General features: G+C 38.2%; 7 protein-coding genes across 7 annotated transcripts; 3 read left to right on the top strand and 4 right to left on the bottom strand.

The window, feature by feature from the left end:
* Positions 1-38: 38 nt before the first annotated feature.
* Positions 39-5,811, top strand: Cbr-sec-8 (the record flags this gene model as incomplete). The annotated part of the gene is made up of 16 exons (XM_045238217.1): positions 39-116; positions 177-315; positions 361-610; positions 657-745; positions 1,533-1,675; positions 1,725-1,964; positions 2,011-2,103; positions 2,147-2,269; positions 2,316-2,453; positions 2,811-3,044; positions 3,089-3,241; positions 3,294-3,629; positions 3,673-3,771; positions 3,881-4,173; positions 5,443-5,628; positions 5,676-5,811. 16 exons carry the CDS (start codon positions 39-41, stop codon positions 5,809-5,811), a joined length of 2,730 nt encoding a protein of 909 aa, XP_045092063.1.
* Positions 5,812-5,990: 179 nt separating this feature from the next.
* CBG02213 lies at positions 5,991-6,557 on the top strand (the record flags this gene model as incomplete). The annotated part of the gene is made up of 3 exons (XM_002639721.1): positions 5,991-6,049; positions 6,099-6,244; positions 6,292-6,557. 3 exons carry the CDS (start codon positions 5,991-5,993, stop codon positions 6,555-6,557), a joined length of 471 nt encoding a protein of 156 aa, XP_002639767.1.
* Positions 6,558-6,745: 188 nt separating this feature from the next.
* On the bottom strand, positions 6,746-9,940 carry Cbr-duo-2 (the record flags this gene model as incomplete). The annotated part of the gene is made up of 9 exons (XM_045238205.1): positions 6,746-6,961; positions 7,005-7,596; positions 7,641-8,042; positions 8,086-8,208; positions 8,256-8,539; positions 8,589-8,775; positions 9,231-9,519; positions 9,564-9,655; positions 9,711-9,940. The coding sequence occupies 9 exons, from the start codon at positions 9,938-9,940 to the stop codon at positions 6,746-6,748; spliced, it is 2,415 nt and encodes an 804-aa protein (XP_045092062.1).
* Positions 9,941-11,564: 1,624 nt separating this feature from the next.
* On the bottom strand, positions 11,565-15,165 carry Cbr-duo-3 (the record flags this gene model as incomplete). The annotated part of the gene is made up of 9 exons (XM_045238201.1): positions 11,565-11,783; positions 11,828-12,449; positions 12,517-12,885; positions 12,932-13,069; positions 13,356-14,090; positions 14,173-14,379; positions 14,677-14,749; positions 14,797-14,882; positions 14,939-15,165. 9 exons carry the CDS (start codon positions 15,163-15,165, stop codon positions 11,565-11,567), a joined length of 2,676 nt encoding a protein of 891 aa, XP_045092061.1.
* Positions 15,166-15,384: 219 nt separating this feature from the next.
* On the top strand, positions 15,385-15,838 carry CBG02216 (the record flags this gene model as incomplete). Its single annotated transcript, XM_002639724.1, has 2 exons — positions 15,385-15,465; positions 15,509-15,838. The coding sequence occupies 2 exons, from the start codon at positions 15,385-15,387 to the stop codon at positions 15,836-15,838; spliced, it is 411 nt and encodes a 136-aa protein (XP_002639770.1).
* Positions 15,839-16,125: 287 nt separating this feature from the next.
* CBG02217 lies at positions 16,126-17,140 on the bottom strand (the record flags this gene model as incomplete). The annotated part of the gene is made up of 5 exons (XM_002639725.1): positions 16,126-16,224; positions 16,305-16,439; positions 16,486-16,700; positions 16,758-16,875; positions 17,045-17,140. The coding sequence occupies 5 exons, from the start codon at positions 17,138-17,140 to the stop codon at positions 16,126-16,128; spliced, it is 663 nt and encodes a 220-aa protein (XP_002639771.1).
* A 187-nt stretch (positions 17,141-17,327) lies between these two features.
* On the bottom strand, positions 17,328-18,158 carry Cbr-ska-1 (the record flags this gene model as incomplete). The annotated part of the gene is made up of 3 exons (XM_002639726.1): positions 17,328-17,501; positions 17,559-18,019; positions 18,074-18,158. 3 exons carry the CDS (start codon positions 18,156-18,158, stop codon positions 17,328-17,330), a joined length of 720 nt encoding a protein of 239 aa, XP_002639772.1.
* Positions 18,159-18,270: the final 112 nt, after the last annotated feature.

Below are 18,270 nucleotides of genomic sequence, written 5' to 3'. Positions count from 1 at the left end.
TCGAGAAAAATTAAAGACAAAAATAATACTTCAATACGATGAATGGTGGTGGATATGCTCCGGTAGCAGCTGCCAGAAGACAACGTCCGATGCCAGCCGATAGATCGACATCAAACGTAAGCTGATATCGAATATCGCAAACATAGACACAAAAAACTCTATAAATTTTGTTTCAGTCAAATGAGACAGGCCTTCTTATCAATGTTATTCGTTCATTAACCTCGTCAGTCTCGGAAGATCAAAGAGAAGCTGAAAAGTCAAGACTGGAAAAGGGATACAAGGAATCAGGAGCGCGCATCGATCGACTTGTTAAGGGCAAGTTTTTGTTTTGACATTCCCTAAAGACAAAAAAAAATCCAGATCATCAGCAAGACGTAGAGAAATGCTTGGTCTCGTTTCGTGATGTTTCATCCAACATTTCTAGTGAGACTGTTGTTTTTTTTTATCCTGCACGATTAATACAATCTCCAGACTGTCGAGAACGAATTCACAACGTCCGGAATGCTCTTCATACCGTTAAGAGTTTACTGGAGTTACGAAGAGACGACTTAAAGAAGCTTTGGCATGAAAATGCGCAACAAAAGTCAGTTTGCGATATAATGGCTAAACTGTGAGTTGGAAATAGAAGAAACAAATCATAAAAGTTTGTGATTCAGAGAAGAACTCCGAGAGGCACCATCAAAAATTGAAAATCTAATTTCCAAAGAACAGTACCAACTGGCAGCAGATACGGTGACTGAATCAAGTGAGTCAAAAAGTTTTTCCGGCGAAGAAATAGATCAAAGTTGCTGCGGTATTTCGTTATGAAAATATTACTCTCGTCCGAAATCAATGCACGTTGCGGCCAAAAATTTACTCAAAACACATCGTCGGTCGCACTTGGGTTCAAGCGAGGGGGTCAGAAAACGCGCCCCAGTAAATTTTTCAAAAATTCTCAATTCGCTGCCGAACTTTGTTGGCTGAGTATCACAGTTTTAAACGATGAGAGAAATACGCGCGTTGCAACCAGTTGATTTTTAAGAAATAGATCATGATCTAGTTCAAACCCGCGTTCACTTTGAAATTATTAAATTTCTTCTGACCTACGAGTTTGCTGGGGCGCTTTTTCTGACCCCCTCGCTTGAACCCAAGCGGTCGCACAGCGAAAACAACAAATGAATGCATGCGCCTTTAAATACAGTATCTCGGACGTTTTTTATTTTGGGCCCTATTTGGCTGTTTTTTTCTATTTTATAAGACAAAAAAATGAAAGATTTATAAGAATTACATAAAATCAGACAGAAACAAGCGAAAAACTAAGAGAAAAAGGCAAAAATTCAATAAATGTTGAGGTACTGTATTGAAGGCGTGTGCTATAATTTGAAAAATACAGTGGAGTTCTCTCTGTGGGAGCTAAGCTCCGCCCACCGTTGTTTTCTCGGCCGCAACGTGCATTTATTTCGGACAAGAGTAATATCGTCGTAAAGATTTTCTCTTGCTTTTGAAGAAAAATAAAAGTACACTGAGATTCGTACAGAAATTTCTCGTTTCAGGAGAGCTTATAAATGGCCGTCTGGCAAGAGTCGAGGGACTTTCGCATCTTTCTGCGGAAATCGAAAGATTTACAAAAGTTCTCATCGACAGAATCAATGATACCCTTGTTAATATGTTAGTTGTTGAGCCATTCGAGAAACATGTGAGTACATTTCAATAGAAGGAAGTACAAACTGTTACCGTATTTACAGCTTCTCCATATCATTCGAACTATACCGGAGCATCGTATTAATCAAAACCCATATTGTTCTTCATTATTAACCAAATCTCGGAGCGCTTCTAGTCCTGTATCTTCATTCCACAATACCACGGGAAAATCAAGAATTGTTTCTTCAGTATACGCTCTATCTACACTGTTTAGAACTGTGGAAGAGAGAAATTGGGATGTAGATCGTTTGATGATGTTGGGGAAGAATATGATTGACAAAATGGTGAAATTAAGATCGAATTGGCCAAATCAATGAATTTCATTTTAAGATTGTCAATACTGTCCAGGTGATGAAGATTGGTGCAGGTATTGATGAGAGCAATGAGGGCGACACGACACACTTGAAGCAGCTTATGCAACTGGTGACTTTAAACAAAGATAAAAACCTAATATTCATTATTTCAGTTATCAGCACAATTTGATTCCGCTAGTCAGAAGCATGCCGAGTTCGGAGTTCTTGTTGAGAAGCAACTTGGTAGAAACGACGTTCTCACTTCTTTTTGGAGATCCGCCCAATCTGCTATTGAGGTATTTATTCTGGGATGTTTCTAATCAAAAATATCAATCTTTTTAGGTTGTGGTTTCCGAGCACCTGGACATCAATCCACTTTTAGAAAAACAAAACATGATGGGATCTGTCGGAAGAAAGCAACTTTTTCGCTTTGAAAACACCGCATGCGCGGCTCCGAACACAACTTCTTCAAGCCATCAAGTGAGCCTATCGCTTTCAACTTTTCAAATTGAACGTTCTTATTTCAACCTATATTTTACTCAGTCAATCAAACAGAGCCCCTTGTATGTACAAAATTAATGGTCATTATATTGACTATTTCCTGCATAAATATCTGTCCTTGTGGAACCGTGTGTGTAAAATAATCAAGTCTAGGCTTAGTCCGGAGGAATTGACGTTTGGGAAAAATTCCTCTTGATTCCCTCGCCCCTACACTTGACTTGGACTATAGCTGGTCCACCAGCCATTTTGAAAGATTTTATTCGTAGATTTTCTTTCCCGCATTCTTTCTATCAATTTCATCTCATATTTCTCGAATAAATGTATTACTTTTTTTAGGCAAAGGCCGTCATTTGCAAACCCTCCGCGTATAATATCAAAGTGATTTTCCCGATTCTCAGTCGTCTCATGGAAACAACCGAAAAGAATATGAATGATTCTCCATGCGAATTGCGGCGGTTTATGCATTCTTTTGTGATGAGAGTGTTCGTTGAAAGAGTTAAAGGCGAACTCGCATCACGAATAGAAGGAGCCCTGAGAGGTGGAGAAGCTGTTAGGATTTCCAGCAATAAGGTATTTGTATTCGCTTGATGATATCTAATGTTGAATGTTTTCAGAAGATATTACCATCATGCGAGAAAGTGCTGACTCTATGCAAGGATATTCATGATTTGATAATCTCCCTTGAGCTTTATGCAGATCGTTTTGCGGCTCTATGGATTCTCGTGCTCACAGATTATTTTAAAAATATGACGGATGTATATGAAAAGGCATGTCTTACAATTGCCAGTCACTTTTGACGAATGCTAATATATTTTCCAGATGACTCCAAAAACCGCAGACCCATCGATGCCATCATCTGAATCAGCTCCCACGCGTTGTCAAAAGATATCAGCCGCATGGACAGCCGATGATGATATTTCACGTCTTCTAATGAGTCTTCCCAACTGGCACACTGCTTCCATGTCCCCAATGACTCCAGCAGTTGAAAGTGAACAAGATGTTGGAGAAAGGAACAAAAAAGAATCGGAAATTTTGATAGGAAATCTTGGACACCAGGCTCAAAATAGTTTGAATGAGAACAACTTGATAACGGATATGAACGATATCAAAATGTTTGCGAGTCTACACGAGTCCTTGCGGTGGTTCAGCGATGAAGTTGGTCTACATAAAATGATAACTTTAAAGAAACGTGTTTCAGATTCGTGAGCTAGTTTATTCACTTCCTGCTCCTGTAAAGTTGATGCTAGACACTTGCATGGTCCAAGTTCAGCTTAAAGATGGTCAAATGATCGATAACGTACGTTTTTATTTGTCAAAAAAGACCTATAATGTTAAGGAAAAACAATTGTACTTATCTTTCAGTTTCTAATGTATCTGAATAATTAAATCATATTCCCATTTTCCAGAACTCTGTTCCTTCTGCTATCGAGGATTGTGTTCGTCGTCTCGAATCAATTGCTGATTCCTGTCTGCTTCTTCTTCATATCGAAATCCGTGTTCACTGTTTCTTCCATCTCGCACCACTGGTCAAGTATCGCAACACATCATCCAATAATGAAGTCGATCCAGAAGTTGTTGCCCTTGGAAAAGATCTACACCAATTTCATGATAATTTGAAGGACGTTTTATCGTCATCAAAATTATCATACGTATTCGATGGTCTTGGTCATTTATGCGCTTCATTATTCATACACTATAGGTGAGATTCAGAACGGAACATCTAGTAATATGAAATACCAGCCTGCTGGCTGTTGCGCCTTCGGCGCAATTCAACATTTTTAATTGTTCATCGCTCCATTCCTCACTTTTCGATTTTTCTTTTCCACACTGCCCGGTCTCCCACAAAACATTATCGAACTTCAAATTAAATTTTGATCTACAGAAAAAAAAATTTGGCGCGATCACAATGGTCTAAAACCATAATTTCAGAATTTTTTATCTGATTTTGTGGAGTTCCAAGATGATTCAAATGATTCTTAAAAAATTAATTAGTGGTTATATCGTCTATTCAAAATAATCGCGCGGATGAACAAGTAAAAAACGTGTAGAGAGTCTCCAAACCTGTAGAGGCGCTGTAGAGACGCAGACGTTTTCACTCGTTCACTCGCGCGATTATTTTGAATAGACAATAGATTCATGTATGGTCGTTTTCCGGAAGAAAAAATGTCTAAAATTGTCATTTTGAAAGTTTTCTACAGAAAAAATCTATCTCCTCTTTCAGTTTTGACATTTCTAGGAGTTCTATAGCTCAAAAAAACCGCAATTATTTTTTCTACATTTTCTATGGATGAATTTTCAATTTGTCTGATAAAACTTTTTTATAATTCAAAAACCTCATGAAATTGCACAAAATAGCATTTTTGCGTTGTTTTTTGACTATAAAAAAGTTTTATCAGACGAATTAAAAATTCGTTCATAGAAAATGTAGAGAAAATTATTGCGGTTTTTTTGAGCTATAGAACTCCTAGAAATGTCAAAACTGCAAGAGAGATAGATTTTTTCTGTAAAAAACTTTCAAAAATGACCATTTTAGACATTTTTTCTTCCGGAAAACGACCATACATGAATCTATAACGACTAGGAATGAATCTATAACGACTAGGAATTTGCACGATCCTTCAGAAAGCTTAAAGGTGCATCACATTTTCCAGACAAAATATCACGCCACGCTATGTATTTCAATGCATATTCAGTTACGTCGCGAAATGCTTTGAAATACATTTCGCGACGTTCCTGCATTGAATTTCGAGGGCGCCGAAATGCATTTCAATACATAATTTCGCTACATGAATACCCCCATTAGAGAGTACTTTTTGCAGTCTGAATACGGTATGTACCTCGAAGCGGCAAGCCTAAATAGCACATACTCGGTGGAGACGCAGAGAAATTTTTTGTTCAATTGTCTGCGTCTCGACTCCAATTTTTTCGCACAACAATAATATAACGAAGATTAATTCTAAGATTGCAGTCAATTCATGCCACGTCTCACAGAAGCCGCCAAGAAACGAGTATGTCGGAATGTATGGGGAGTTCAACAAAGATTATCAAGAATCACAAACCGAAGAGAATCGGATCTAGATAGAGCTCGAGCTTTCTTCGATTTGCTCCTCGATAACACACCGGACGGCATTCTGGCTATTGTTCCAGAGAAGAGGTGAGCTCTCGACGAATTCATAAATCCGTTTTCTCTTCATTTTCCAGATCGCTGTTCAGCGCCACGGAACTCAACTATCTTCTTGCTCTATCAGTTCGTAGTGATAAGACACTGTCCAATCAGCCAGGTGCTCTTGAGAAACGACAATCGACATTGAATTCAATTCTTAGTCAAAGGAAATAACGAGCTTATGTAATTTATCAGGTGCTTATTACTTTAATTCTGTGATATTCATTTATAAATTATATTTTAAAGATTTCTCTCTTGAATGTTATTGTTTGAAGTGTTAACAGTTCGAAAGCCGACTATTTATTTCCCTATTGGTTATAATTATTGAGCAGAAACGTTCAACATTCAGATACATGGCCCAGGTTATCACTGACGTTGTCAACACAGTTACTGATTTCTTTCCGATCAAAAGGTAAGGTTTCGATATGTAGATTTGTAAAATTGCAAATTCGAATTTTAAGATTCGCGGCACTTTTCCCAACAGTTGCTTCTTCCCCAACTATTGAAGCTCTTCTTCCACAACCAGGTGTGGATATGTCGCCATTCATTCGTCTTGCAGGCCTTTCAGGAGCTGTTGCTATCTCTCTAGGAGCATATGGCTCACATGGTAAGTTCACGCTCATACGAGTTATCAAAAATCAGACAAAATTTCAGTGCTTCGTGATGATCCATCGATTGAAGAACGTCGCCGAACTGCGTTCGACACAGCTTCTCGTTATCATTTGATTCATTCGCTGGCGCTTTTGTCATCTCCATCTGCTAGATTTCCTCTTGCAACAGCCGGTTTATTCTCTGTGGGAATTCTGCTTTTCTGTGGACCATGCTACCATTACAGCATCACAGGAGTGGAATCCACCAGAAAATACACACCTCTGGGAGGTGTCACTTTGATCGTTGCCTGGCTTTCATTTATTTTGTAAAAATTTGACAGTAGTTGGAAAACTTATTTACAAAAACGACATTTATACTTGAATTACACAGCAAAAATAAATTGTTTGAAATACGATGAAAGCAAAAATAAACTATTTGAAATACGATGAAAGCAAATAAGAACTGAATCATAAATAAACTCGATGCGGGGGTGCATAAGACAAGATAAAAGGACAGCTCAATTTTTCCGATCGTAGAAGAAAATATACCCTGAAGAGCGTATAGCATTAGCGACGGCGTCTTTGTTGACCTCGTGCACTTCCGTATCTGAACAATAAACCCATTGTTCCCCGTTTGATGAATTCTTGGTATAGGCCACGTAGTGACCGTCATACGGTGACTCTCCAAAGTGACAAACAACAGCCATTAAGGAGTAGTTAGGTCCAGTCGGTTCCTGAAAGTATGATTTATGAAAAAATATGTTAATGCAAAAATACCGGTGTATTATCAATCTTCAGTTTTTTGTAAGCTAAAGTTGTGTCCTTTGAATAACTCTCCCCTCGGCATCTTTTTTGGTTGCATTGTGAGTCTGACCGACTGCTTTGATAGATCTCGCTTTTCTCATCCTTTTCCTTTTCTGCGATGAATGGCTTCAATGAAGTGGTTGGTTCGAAGTGGCAGCTGGTGTTGCTGAGAAAAATACACTCCTTTGAGGAACCACCGTCGTGAGGGACGTGGGATCTCCACCCACTACTTCCTAGAAAAGTCACGATTTCTACATCGAGCAAGTTGGCCACAGCATAAATTTCGCACGAGGTAGCCCACTCTCCATCTTTCCTAACATTCTCGACGTATTTTTTGTAGTCGAGCTCCCCTCCGCAAAACTTCCTCATTGATTCTTCATTCTTCTTGAGATACTCAGACGTAGCTATTCTCAACTTCCTATGATATCTCTGACTACCAGTTAGACACCATGATATGGCTCGGTAGAAGCAGTTTCCATCTGCAGAAATGAAGGCGGTTTTTCCTGGGAGGTCTGTGCGTGTCATCTGTTTGCCGCTTTCATGCTTGAGGGTTTCTAGATGACATCTGCAAGCAAATCTTCGAATTTTAATTCATTTTTCTCTCCATACCTCAACTTCTCCTCAGCATGATCGATATCCAACCGTTTAAGAATTCCTTTAACTGTTTTCCATTCAGTGAGAAGATCAAAAACGAGTTCTTTCGGTGTGGTCACTTGTTCAATGACAATGTCGTTTTGTGAATCTTTCTCTGAGGTTGACTCTGGCAACGTTGTTTTCAGGGTCTGTTCTTCTTGACTATCGTCTGGTATGACTTTCTCGCTGGGGCTAAACGGCTTCGAGGGAAATATCGAAGATTCGTCAATGTCTAGCTTTTCTAAATGGATATGATCGACATCTCTGAAAACTCCTAACGACGAAACATTGATATTGAATGACGCTTCAACAGAGCAATGCTTCTTTTTGACAGCGTTTCTCTCATAATTGTAGCGTTTCAAGGTGATGATGAGAGAGCTGGAAACCAAATAAACAAAAGGAGGAAGACGTGTATACATACCTCGGAAACTCAAAAATCCGTTCACTCGTTGAAGATACATTTGCTTGGCAGTGAGAGCATCTCCTTTCCACTGAAGTCCACTTCCCCCACGAATTCACCAAATCTTGTACGGAGGAATTGTCGCTTAAACGAAGGAATATGAGAACCGTATATTGGACAAAATAACACACCTAACGTCAAGCTTCATGTCATTCTGAAAATCTTTTTTCAAAACCACCGTATTGCACTGCTGGCACACCAACATCGATTCTATAGTCAATTTGAATACTTCTGCTGGATTGAGCCGAGAAACATTGATGTTTGAAGGCGGCGGTCCTACCAAAGTGCGGTTGGATTGAAACAAATCATTCATTATTTCCAGTACAGTTCCTAGGCACTCATGAGCGTCTTGCTGGAGGGAATTATCCAAAATTGTGTTTATTTTTCCAATCATTTTTCGGAATTCCTCTAGTTTCTGGAAGATTGACAACTATGAACTGTATATTCGTTATTATAGTTTTTACCTTACGACTTATTCTTGTCGGCAAGTTTTTGGAGAACACATCATCATCATCATCTGTCAAGCTGAGATAGGAAATTAGACCTATGAAAAGTTGAAAAAACTCGTATTTCGTGCTCATTTCGGTCTCTTTCGTTTTGAATAACTTTCCTTCGAAACTAGTTGTCCGTTTCAAATGGACACACCGCGAGCTGAAGGGATAACATGATGACAACGCCTGCAGTGTTGAATTGAAATAGCACGAATTTCCAATGTTTTCCAATCTGAAATAAATTTCTATCAAAAGTATTTGGAATGTATCAGATTACTTTCTATTACCGAAAACTTCGGTAAATGAGGTGGAACTGGACGGCGATGGGTATTGGTGAAAATCATCCTTCCGGGAGCTGGGACCCTTTCCTTTCGGTGAAAACTCTTCAGATGGCTGCCAATCAGGTGAAGAATCTTTCTTCTTCCTATTCTTTGGTTGGTCATCAAACAACAACGCTTGGGATCTCGAAGCCGTACGGTTTTCCTTATTTTCTTTTTTTCCTGGACTTGAAGTCTTTACACTCACAAGTGTGGAAGCGGTCTTCCCTGGCTGTGGAGAGTACTCATTTGACACTCTGAACACCGAAATTTTCGAACGGGATATAATGGAACCTACTAATACAGATCAAACGGCTGGTCTTTTACTTCCTCGAGTTGCTCAATTTTGGGAGTATGAATTATTGGGTCGCTGTTTGCGAAAAGTTCGTCCATCGGGTTTGAGCCTTCGTGCAAATTTTCCTTCCTTGGCAGTTGTGGGGTAATCGATCTTTTCAAAATATAGTCTCGTTCTTTTTTAATCGTTTCTTCATTGAACAGTGGCTTTATTCGAGAAACTGGCTGCAGAATGTTATTGGTCGTACACAGCATTGGAGCTTGTTTTCTTTTTGCAGTGTTGCTGACCATTTCTACAAGAACCAAAGTAAACAAAATGGGGAAGGTTTCAACTCACTATCTTTGTTCGAGGTAATCATTTTATTGAATTCGTTGATCACCCAATCCATGAATTGGTCATGAGGAGGGGAGAACTCCAGTTTTAATGATCTGAACATGCGATTTTCCATGTTTTGAATTAAATTGGGAATAGATCTTCACTCACACATAATCCGTATCGTTTCCTTCAACAAGACCAATACTGAGATTTTTTGAGTTCGATCCCGTCTTCAACTTTCTGTGTTGTATTTTTGAGCAGTGAAACTTCAAGGGATCATCATTGGCGGCGAGTATTACTAAACTGTCGTTACCGAAACTGAGCCGCCGATTTTTGAAACTTATCAGTTTGCCTCCTTTTTTAACGAAATTCACCTCGACAAGGAACTCTTCTGTCATCTGTAACAAATTGTCAAGTGTTCGATTGAATGAAATATTTTGAGAAGCGAAAAGAAATATCGTAACATAACAACCTGAAAAATTAAGAAAAAACTGGATACATAGCGTGCAAATGCATTGCACAATGACTAGCTGCAAACGAAAACTCCGAGAAAACCATTCCATTTATGGGGTTATTCAGGGGAGGCAAAAACCAAAGAAATATCAAAAAACTACGCGAAAACTCGGAGAACGCAGTATGTTCCCTATAAATAGGTTCTCTCCAATTTCCCAAAAAATTTCAGCCAGATTTGTTCATTCTCCGAGTTTTCGCGGAGTTTCTTTTTTTCCGGGGTTTCCGCCTCAAGTAACCGTAAGATGCTTGAAAGGCGTGTCCGGTCAAATTTGCTGATGGATTCACAGCGCAGTTGCAAATATAAAACTGCGCCTTTAAGAAATCTTACGGTATAATTTTAAACAAATCCATCTTCAAGGCTTTGTTTTTTTTTTTTGAAAACATCATCGTTCTTCTAAATTTTCTGGTGATTCTGTTACAATATGTATTTTCGCTTCCCAAAATAGTCTATTTAATCAAAAAAATTTTACATTTTGTTACAGATGACAGAAGAGTTCGTTGTCAAGGTGAATTTTATTAAAAAAGGAGGCAAACTGATAAGTTGCGAAAATCGGCGGCTCAGTTTCGAAAACGACAATCGCTGCCAACAGTGATGAGAAACCCATAAAGTTTCACTGCTCAAAATTACAGTACAGAAAATTGAAGATGAGATCGAACTCGAAAAATCTCAGTATTGGTCTTGTGGAAGGAAACGATACTGGTTTTGTGTGAGTGAATAATATATTCCCAAGTTAACTGAAAAAATGGCTATTTTCAGATCATTAAAACTGGCATTCTCTCCTCCTCATCACCTTTTCATGGAATGGGTATTAAACGAATTCAATAAAATGATCATCTCGAACAAAGATAGTGAGTTGGAACCTTCAACGTTTCGTTTACTTCGGTTCTTGAAGAAATGGTCAGCAACACAAGTCCAGAAAAAATGAAGCATATCGTTCGGCTTCGAGATCCCAATGATGATTTTCACCAATATTCATCTCCTTCCTGTTCCAACTCGTTTACAGAAGTTTGAAAATTTGGCTGAAACTTCAGACAAATTTTCAAAGTGGATAATTTGTGAATATGTTCCCTATGATTTTCTCCTGTTTCCTCCAAAGTTTGAGCCAGGTTGGTTCATTCTCTGCGTTTTCGAGGAATTTTTTGCATTTCTTCTTCCTCTACATTTTTTACATTTTCATGAATAACCCAAATAAGGTTTTAGTGATTTTTATCCGTTTTTCTAGAGGTGAGGACAGGAATTTTAATTTACAGCAAAACAATTCTTTAATGATTTCAACAGACAAAAGATCTTCTCATTACAAAATACTTTCAAGAAAACTAACAAATACTACGTATAAGACCGATTAGCCGATCTTAATACCGGTTCTGTTTCACATTCTCTAGATTTTCTCGAAATGTTTCGGTTGACATAAAAAGAGATGGGGCAAACAACGGGAGGCAAAAAAGTTAAAGGAACAGAGCTCAATTTTAATGTAGGCAGTAACAAGATGGGAACGTAGTTGAGTTGTCCTATTTTCGATCATAGAATATGAGGTAGCCAGCAGACGTTGCCTCAGTGAGAACTGTATTTTTAGAAACAGGCGTAATCGTTTCATCGTCGCATTTCAACCATTCATCGCAATAGATGCTTTTCGAAAAAGTAATATAGTGTCCTGCGAGAACAGACGGCCCATAATGACAGATGACAGCAACAAGGTTATAACTAGCAAGCTCGTTGTCCTTCGTCGTCTGAGAATCTTTATTAATAATGTTCGGATAGTTGATCAATTTACCGTATTTGTTTTCTTATCATTCACGAATCCTTTCGAGGATGATGCTTCCTTTCTCGAAGTTTTAGAATCTCCATTCATTTTCGGTCTAGCAGGCTTGAAGGATTCATCGTTATCATCCATACTCTTCTCGTCGTCACTATCAGGAGCAGACCTTTTTTGTGCCCTGATACTTCGGGCTTCGGATTGTCCTTTTCTCAGCGATAGAACCGGCTCGTAGTGCTCCGAAACATTGTTCAAATATATTGATCCAACGACAGTAACTTCGTTGTTTGATGGGGATTGACAAGTCCAACCACTAGACAGATATGTATAGATGTTTACACTCAGCATTTTAGAAATGGCAGCAACTTCGCAATTAGTCGCCCATTCTGCATTCTGCTTCATTTTCTTCGCATGTGCTTCGAAGTTACTTTGGTACTTTTTCAGAGCTGGTTTATTATCTTTAAGATAATCAGCAGTTGCTCTCCGTAACTTTTTGTGATGTGCCTCGGAACCAGTTAAACACCAGGAGATGGCACGGAAAAAGCAATTACCATCGGCTTCAATTTCTTGGATTTGGTCTGGTTCGTCGTTCTTCGTCATGTCAGATGGTCTGATCTTCGCGAGCTTTTTGACGTGGGTTCTGAAAATTTTTTGATTGTCTCTCATTGTGAAAGCCAGATACGAAGGTCGGAATAAAAAAAAATCACCTCAAAATGGCATCGTCGTATTTAATGTCAAGTTCCTCCAACATCCTCACTATGTTCGGGTAAGAACGCAGTGGCTTAAAATGCAACGAATGATTGATAATCTCGTTGTCGAACTGAACTTCTTCAGTGTCCAGTGAGACTTCTCGTGCACCTCCTAGCACTTTTAGAGGAGTATGATTCTTTTCGAGATTGCTGTTGAAGTTTTTGACAGAAAGTTTACTAGACGATGTATTTGCATTTTCCGCGATTGGACAGAACGAGGAATATTTCGAGAGATCCAGTTCGAGACGAATTTTGATGTCATGTTCATTTTTGTAATTAGTCTGATTTTCATCTCGACACGAACGTTTCAGGTGTACAGCAAGGCATCTAAAATTATATTTTTCGGACTGTACTTGGTTATAACCAAACTCACTGAGGAAAAGTGACGAATCGATCTCTGCTAATGGCACTTTCGCATTTGCATTTTGAACAGTCTCGTTCAACTTTTTTTGCTTTGAAATCATTCGTAATCAAATCAGTTAATTCTACTGAAGTGAAACCATCAGAAGGCCTGAAATTGAATCATGTAAATTTATTAATTAGGGCCCCGCAGATTTTGGGAATAATTTTTCATAGGGTGAGACCAGGGATTTTCGGAACGGAATTCCGAACATATTTCAGTTTTTTACCGTTTATGGGCTTTTGTGATGGGAAAAGGGGATTTCTACTTGAAATTCGCAAACCGGAACTTTCCGAAATTCCAAAATTTTTAAAATCGGATTTTTCCGCAATTCCGAAAAGACCATTCCAAACATCACTGCTGGGAATCTTGTAAGCCTCTCTTTATACAAACTCACTGCATAGAAACACGGAGAAAATGATCAACTGCAATCACTGTGCTTTCGTCGTCACATTTACAACAGCTTTTAGAGGATTCAATGGAGTAGCGCATTGGCAGAAGAGGATTCAATGAAGCAATGCTGCCTCCATAAAACACAGAACTTTCATCACCAATAGCTTCTTTCCGTGGCATTTCATTCTTCATTATATCGTCGATTGCATGGAACGTAAAATCTAGGAATTCTTGAACATCTTGCTGTTTGTCGTAGATAAAGCCAGAGATAACTTTGTTCAGGTTTTCAAGAATACGTTTGAGTTCCTGAAAACTAAGAAAAAGTTGAATTAATGCAAATCGACTCACATCTCTATTAAAAGATTCTGTACTCTTTTCTGGTTTAGTCAAAAACATGAAAACCTTCTGGAACCCAACAAACAATGCAAGTTTGTTTTTTATGTCGGTATTTTCACTATAGAAACTTCTGAGTTTTATTCTCTCCATAATTAACGACATCTGATGAAATCGAGAAACCATTGACGGACATGAAGCGAGGGCTTGCAATGTTGCATTGAAATAACAAGTGTTTTTGATGTTATGCAAACTGAAAATAAGAATTTTGAGAAAAATTATCAAAATATAAGCAAAGAAAAACCTGCGGTATGAATAAATTTTCTGCTTCGATGAATAGTCATAAACTCTTCTTGTTGGTTGCAACGGTTTATATTCTTTGTTCTGTGAATAAGTTGTTGACGAGCTGGAAAAATTCAAAATAGTCAATATGTTATCTTGAACATCCTTCGAAGTATATGCATCTAATTCTGAATTTAAAAAATCACTTTGGCAAATTTTTTGTCTTATCCGGAACATAATAACTGGAATTGATTGACGATGTGTGAGGAACGCTGTGAATGCTTTTAGGTGTATTCGGAGACGAGGTGGATTTGAGGGTGGACACAGTCGGTTGGTATTTATAGGAGACTGATGGAGTTAGATTGCGTATACTTGGAGAAGTTTCCGAATGTTTATCCAATTCTCTGATAGTCCTGAAATCAAACGTTTTGTATTTCAAATTCCCATCTTCTCTGAAACATTGGATAGCAGTTTCTAGAATGAAACGAACTTTATCCGAATTTCAACAACCAGAACATATTTTTTGAAAAGAGATTTCAATCAAATTTCAGAGTGACTGAATGAATGTCTGAAGTTAATCGCTACATCGCTACACCATTTTATGAACTATAAATACCCTTCAAAAAACGATGAAAAATGCTCTTGTACTTTCAATAGCGAGTGAGGTTTTATGTATTGTAAGATTTAAAACAAAACAAAACAAAACCAACCTATTTGCTGAATTTTCACTGTAGAGTGACGGAACTTGTCTGGATTTACTCGCACTATGTGGTATTGCCATTCCTGAAAGTATAGGTGATTATTAGAGACTATCATACGTAGTTACTTACTAGATTTGTTCGCTTCAAAAGTTTCGTTCATCTTAAGTTTCAGCATAGCTAAACTTTCCGAACTCTTTGGTTGCAATTTCCAAAAACTGGAATCCGTAAGCAATTAGTGAAATGAAAAAAAAAAACAGATGTTTGATCTTACCTATCTTCTGAACCTTTGAAAATAATTGTAATACTTTTCTCGTTTTCAATTTTCTTGAATACGATTTTTGTGTAGTAAACCCTTCTTCGTGTTTCCGTCTGGGATCGGTTCGATATTTCAACATTATCTGGATTGAGTTTTAGCAAATGATCCGTCAGGGATATCGACTTATTTGCCTGAGTTTGAATAAATACATCTAATACTCTCGAAACCCATTCCTCTGTCATCTGAAATTTAAAAAATAGGTCACACGCAAACTTTAAGAACATCGGAAAATAAGTGAACGAAAATTTATATTAACGGGAACACCTAGATCCTTAACACTCTTTCCAATCGGACAAGATAAGACTCAGAAAGAGATTCTGTCATTGCTACCTCGCATCGAAAGAATCACTAGGCCCAGAGTAAGAATATGTTTTTGAGAACGTTTTTTAATTATTTTTAGCATGGCACACGTCGAGAGCTTCTACTTGGACTCGAATCTGGAAAGTGACGCAGCTGCTCTTCCGATTACTGAGAATGACATGGTACATTGAACGAATTTCTGGATTACTACAATCGGAATTTCAGGAGATAGCGAATTTCATTGCTGATTTGCCGCTCAACGACGACAGCATCACTCGCATCGTCAACTCACAACTTCATTTCGAGAAGAAGAATCAAGTTACGTCCGATTATTGTGTCGAAGCTCAGGAGCTCGAAATGGGAAGTCAGGCGAACATGAGTACATCGATTCTCGACAACCAGAAGTATTTTGCACTTCCAAACACTCACTCATCGCAATATGCGTGGCACTCAACTGATGCCATCTCTTCTCATCATCAATATGCGGCACAGAGCCCAAACATCTACACGAATGACTACATGACTAGTGAACCTTCTGACTATGTTTACATGTGAATTCAATAAACGATGATATTTGATTATTTTTCTGTCTAGATAAATATCTGCGCAATAGAGTAAAAGTTTTAAGAATTAGAAAATTGAACAGTGTTCAGTGCGAAACCCCTGAACGACATTGAGACGGTGAAAGTGAGGTGGAATTTTCACGGAGACATAGATATACAGTATGAGCATTTGGACCCATTAATCAGAGAATCAGAGGAATTGCAAAAAAATCATAATTTATTTATCACATGGTAATTTGATATGCACAAAATTTAAGATGATGATTATTATAATACATTTTAATCAGCATCAGAATCCGACAAATACTCAGCATATTCTTGCTCATTTACCCTGTTCTCCTTCATTGCTTTGTCGAGTAGGGCAGAGATATCAGCATCCTGTCAAAACAATTGTATTTCTTATATGCATACTTTCTCTAATAATAATAAACATCAAAGGTCATGTTTCTGATATTCACCTTTGAAACATCTATTGGTAGTTTCTGGTCCTGATTCCTAATGAATGCATTCGCGGAGGCTTCCAGAAGTAACCGCACGCACTCTGTGTGCCCTTTGTAGGCAGCGGCATGGAGTGGTGTGTCACCAAGTTTGTTCTGCAAATGTATCAAATGCTCCCACCTGAAAAAGCCAGAACAGCACCTGAACTGAAACTGCGACCTTTGTTTGTTTGAGCAACATGTCTACGGCAGCTAAATGACCGCCGTGAGCAGCCCAATACAAAGGCGTCGAACCTGATTTGTCGAGTGAATTGACTGAAACACGTTCTCGAAGACATTCTGCCAGCATATCCATATTTCCTCTCCGAGCTGCTTCATGTAGAGGGTTCGGCAATTCTTCCATGTTTTCACTTATCACTGAAGTGGAGATTTTTTTCAAAACCTGATCAAATATTCTCAAATCTTTGTGCTTACCGTAATTCGCAGGAACTAATCCTTTCTTGCCACCAATGCTTGCTTGGAACCAGTCTTTGTTAGGTTGCTCATCGCTGACATACATCAATTCTCCTTCTGTGAATGCCAGTTCTTCATCCTTAAAATAAAATAGTGATAATCGGGGGTATTTTTTTCAATTTTCCGAACAAAACCGGTGGTTTATGATTTTTCCGACTATCATACTAGCCAACTAAAAATAAACGTTAGGATAGCATTAAAAATCAATCTTAGAGTTATCCATACAAATTATAAATTTTAAAACTAACAGATCTGGCTTGAAAATCATACAGCGCTCGATACACTTTCACTCTTCCTGGTTTTGGTGTAGGAGGTGGTGGTGCTGTTGGACGAGTTGAAGACATTTTTTCCTGCAATAATTGATTAACGACGAAGACATAAAATTTCTGCAGATATCAAGTTGAACCGATTCATAGGTATCTTCACACAAGTATTAATGGTTGATTAAAAATATATGTTTTATGAATAAATACAAATGAATAGATATTAAATCCCGAACAATTTGAATAAAAGTATATTGAGATTAATGGATTATGCATAGTAAAATGTGAGCGGCCCGCATCTTTCCTCTCGTACTCTTCGAATATGGCGTAAGCATGGAATAGCTTTTGCGAAGGACAGCCGAAGACGCTCAGTTAGCAAGGGACGAATGTCGTTTTCTATGAAGAATAACGTAGTTGGGAGACGACCTTTTGCTTTTATCTCCTGAAAACAGAAACGTATATTTCACAAGATAGAATTCGATTTTTTTTCACAGCTTACCAGTTCTCTCCAGTTATCCAAAACTTCTCTGTCTTGTCTTGTGATTTGCTTGTTCGTTTTCCCAAGAATTGCGTTCTTTTTTGTTAGGAATTCATCCATTTTTCCGACGATTTCGTTCAAATTATCCAATGTTAGCCGGCCAAGCTGATATTTCGGAATACTCTTGAATTCTTGCTCAGAAATGAGTTGTACGTGCCGATTCCCGCTTTCGGGCGGCTGGACGACAGAGCTTCCTTCTTTTTCGTCGTCCAGACACGGCCTTGTTGACTTTTGAGGCACGGAATCAGGGATTTCAACATTATTGACAAGTTTTTCTTCAATTCCAAGGAACTTGTTCAAAACGTTTGGTGAGCAACTTGAACAAGATTGTTCACATGGATCTGTTATCACTTTCTGAACATTTGATATGTCTTCAAGCAGGATTTTAATGCTATTCGTTGATTTGGTTATTGAGCTTAAAGCTGAAACAACGGATATTGATTTGATGCGAATATTTATCACAAAGAACAACTTACTCGATTCAAAATTCGGGATGTTTTCTCGATACATACAGAACTTCGCATCTTTCTGACGTTCAAAAGATACCATGAATGCCTCCATTCTGAAAATTGACCTTATTATTTACGGTAAACTTGTTAATGAAACGGTTCCTCTAATTGGATATAATGGGGTTATTCAGGGAGTCGGCAAAAAAGGAAAAAACTCCGCGAAA

Source organism: Caenorhabditis briggsae, assembly GCF_000004555.2.
Source record: "Caenorhabditis briggsae complete genome, chrI, whole genome shotgun sequence".
In the NCBI taxonomy this organism is placed as follows: Eukaryota; Metazoa; Nematoda; class Chromadorea; order Rhabditida; family Rhabditidae; genus Caenorhabditis; species Caenorhabditis briggsae.
The sequence above is the reverse complement of the archived record's forward strand: the minus strand, read 5'-3'. Positions and strand labels throughout refer to the sequence as shown.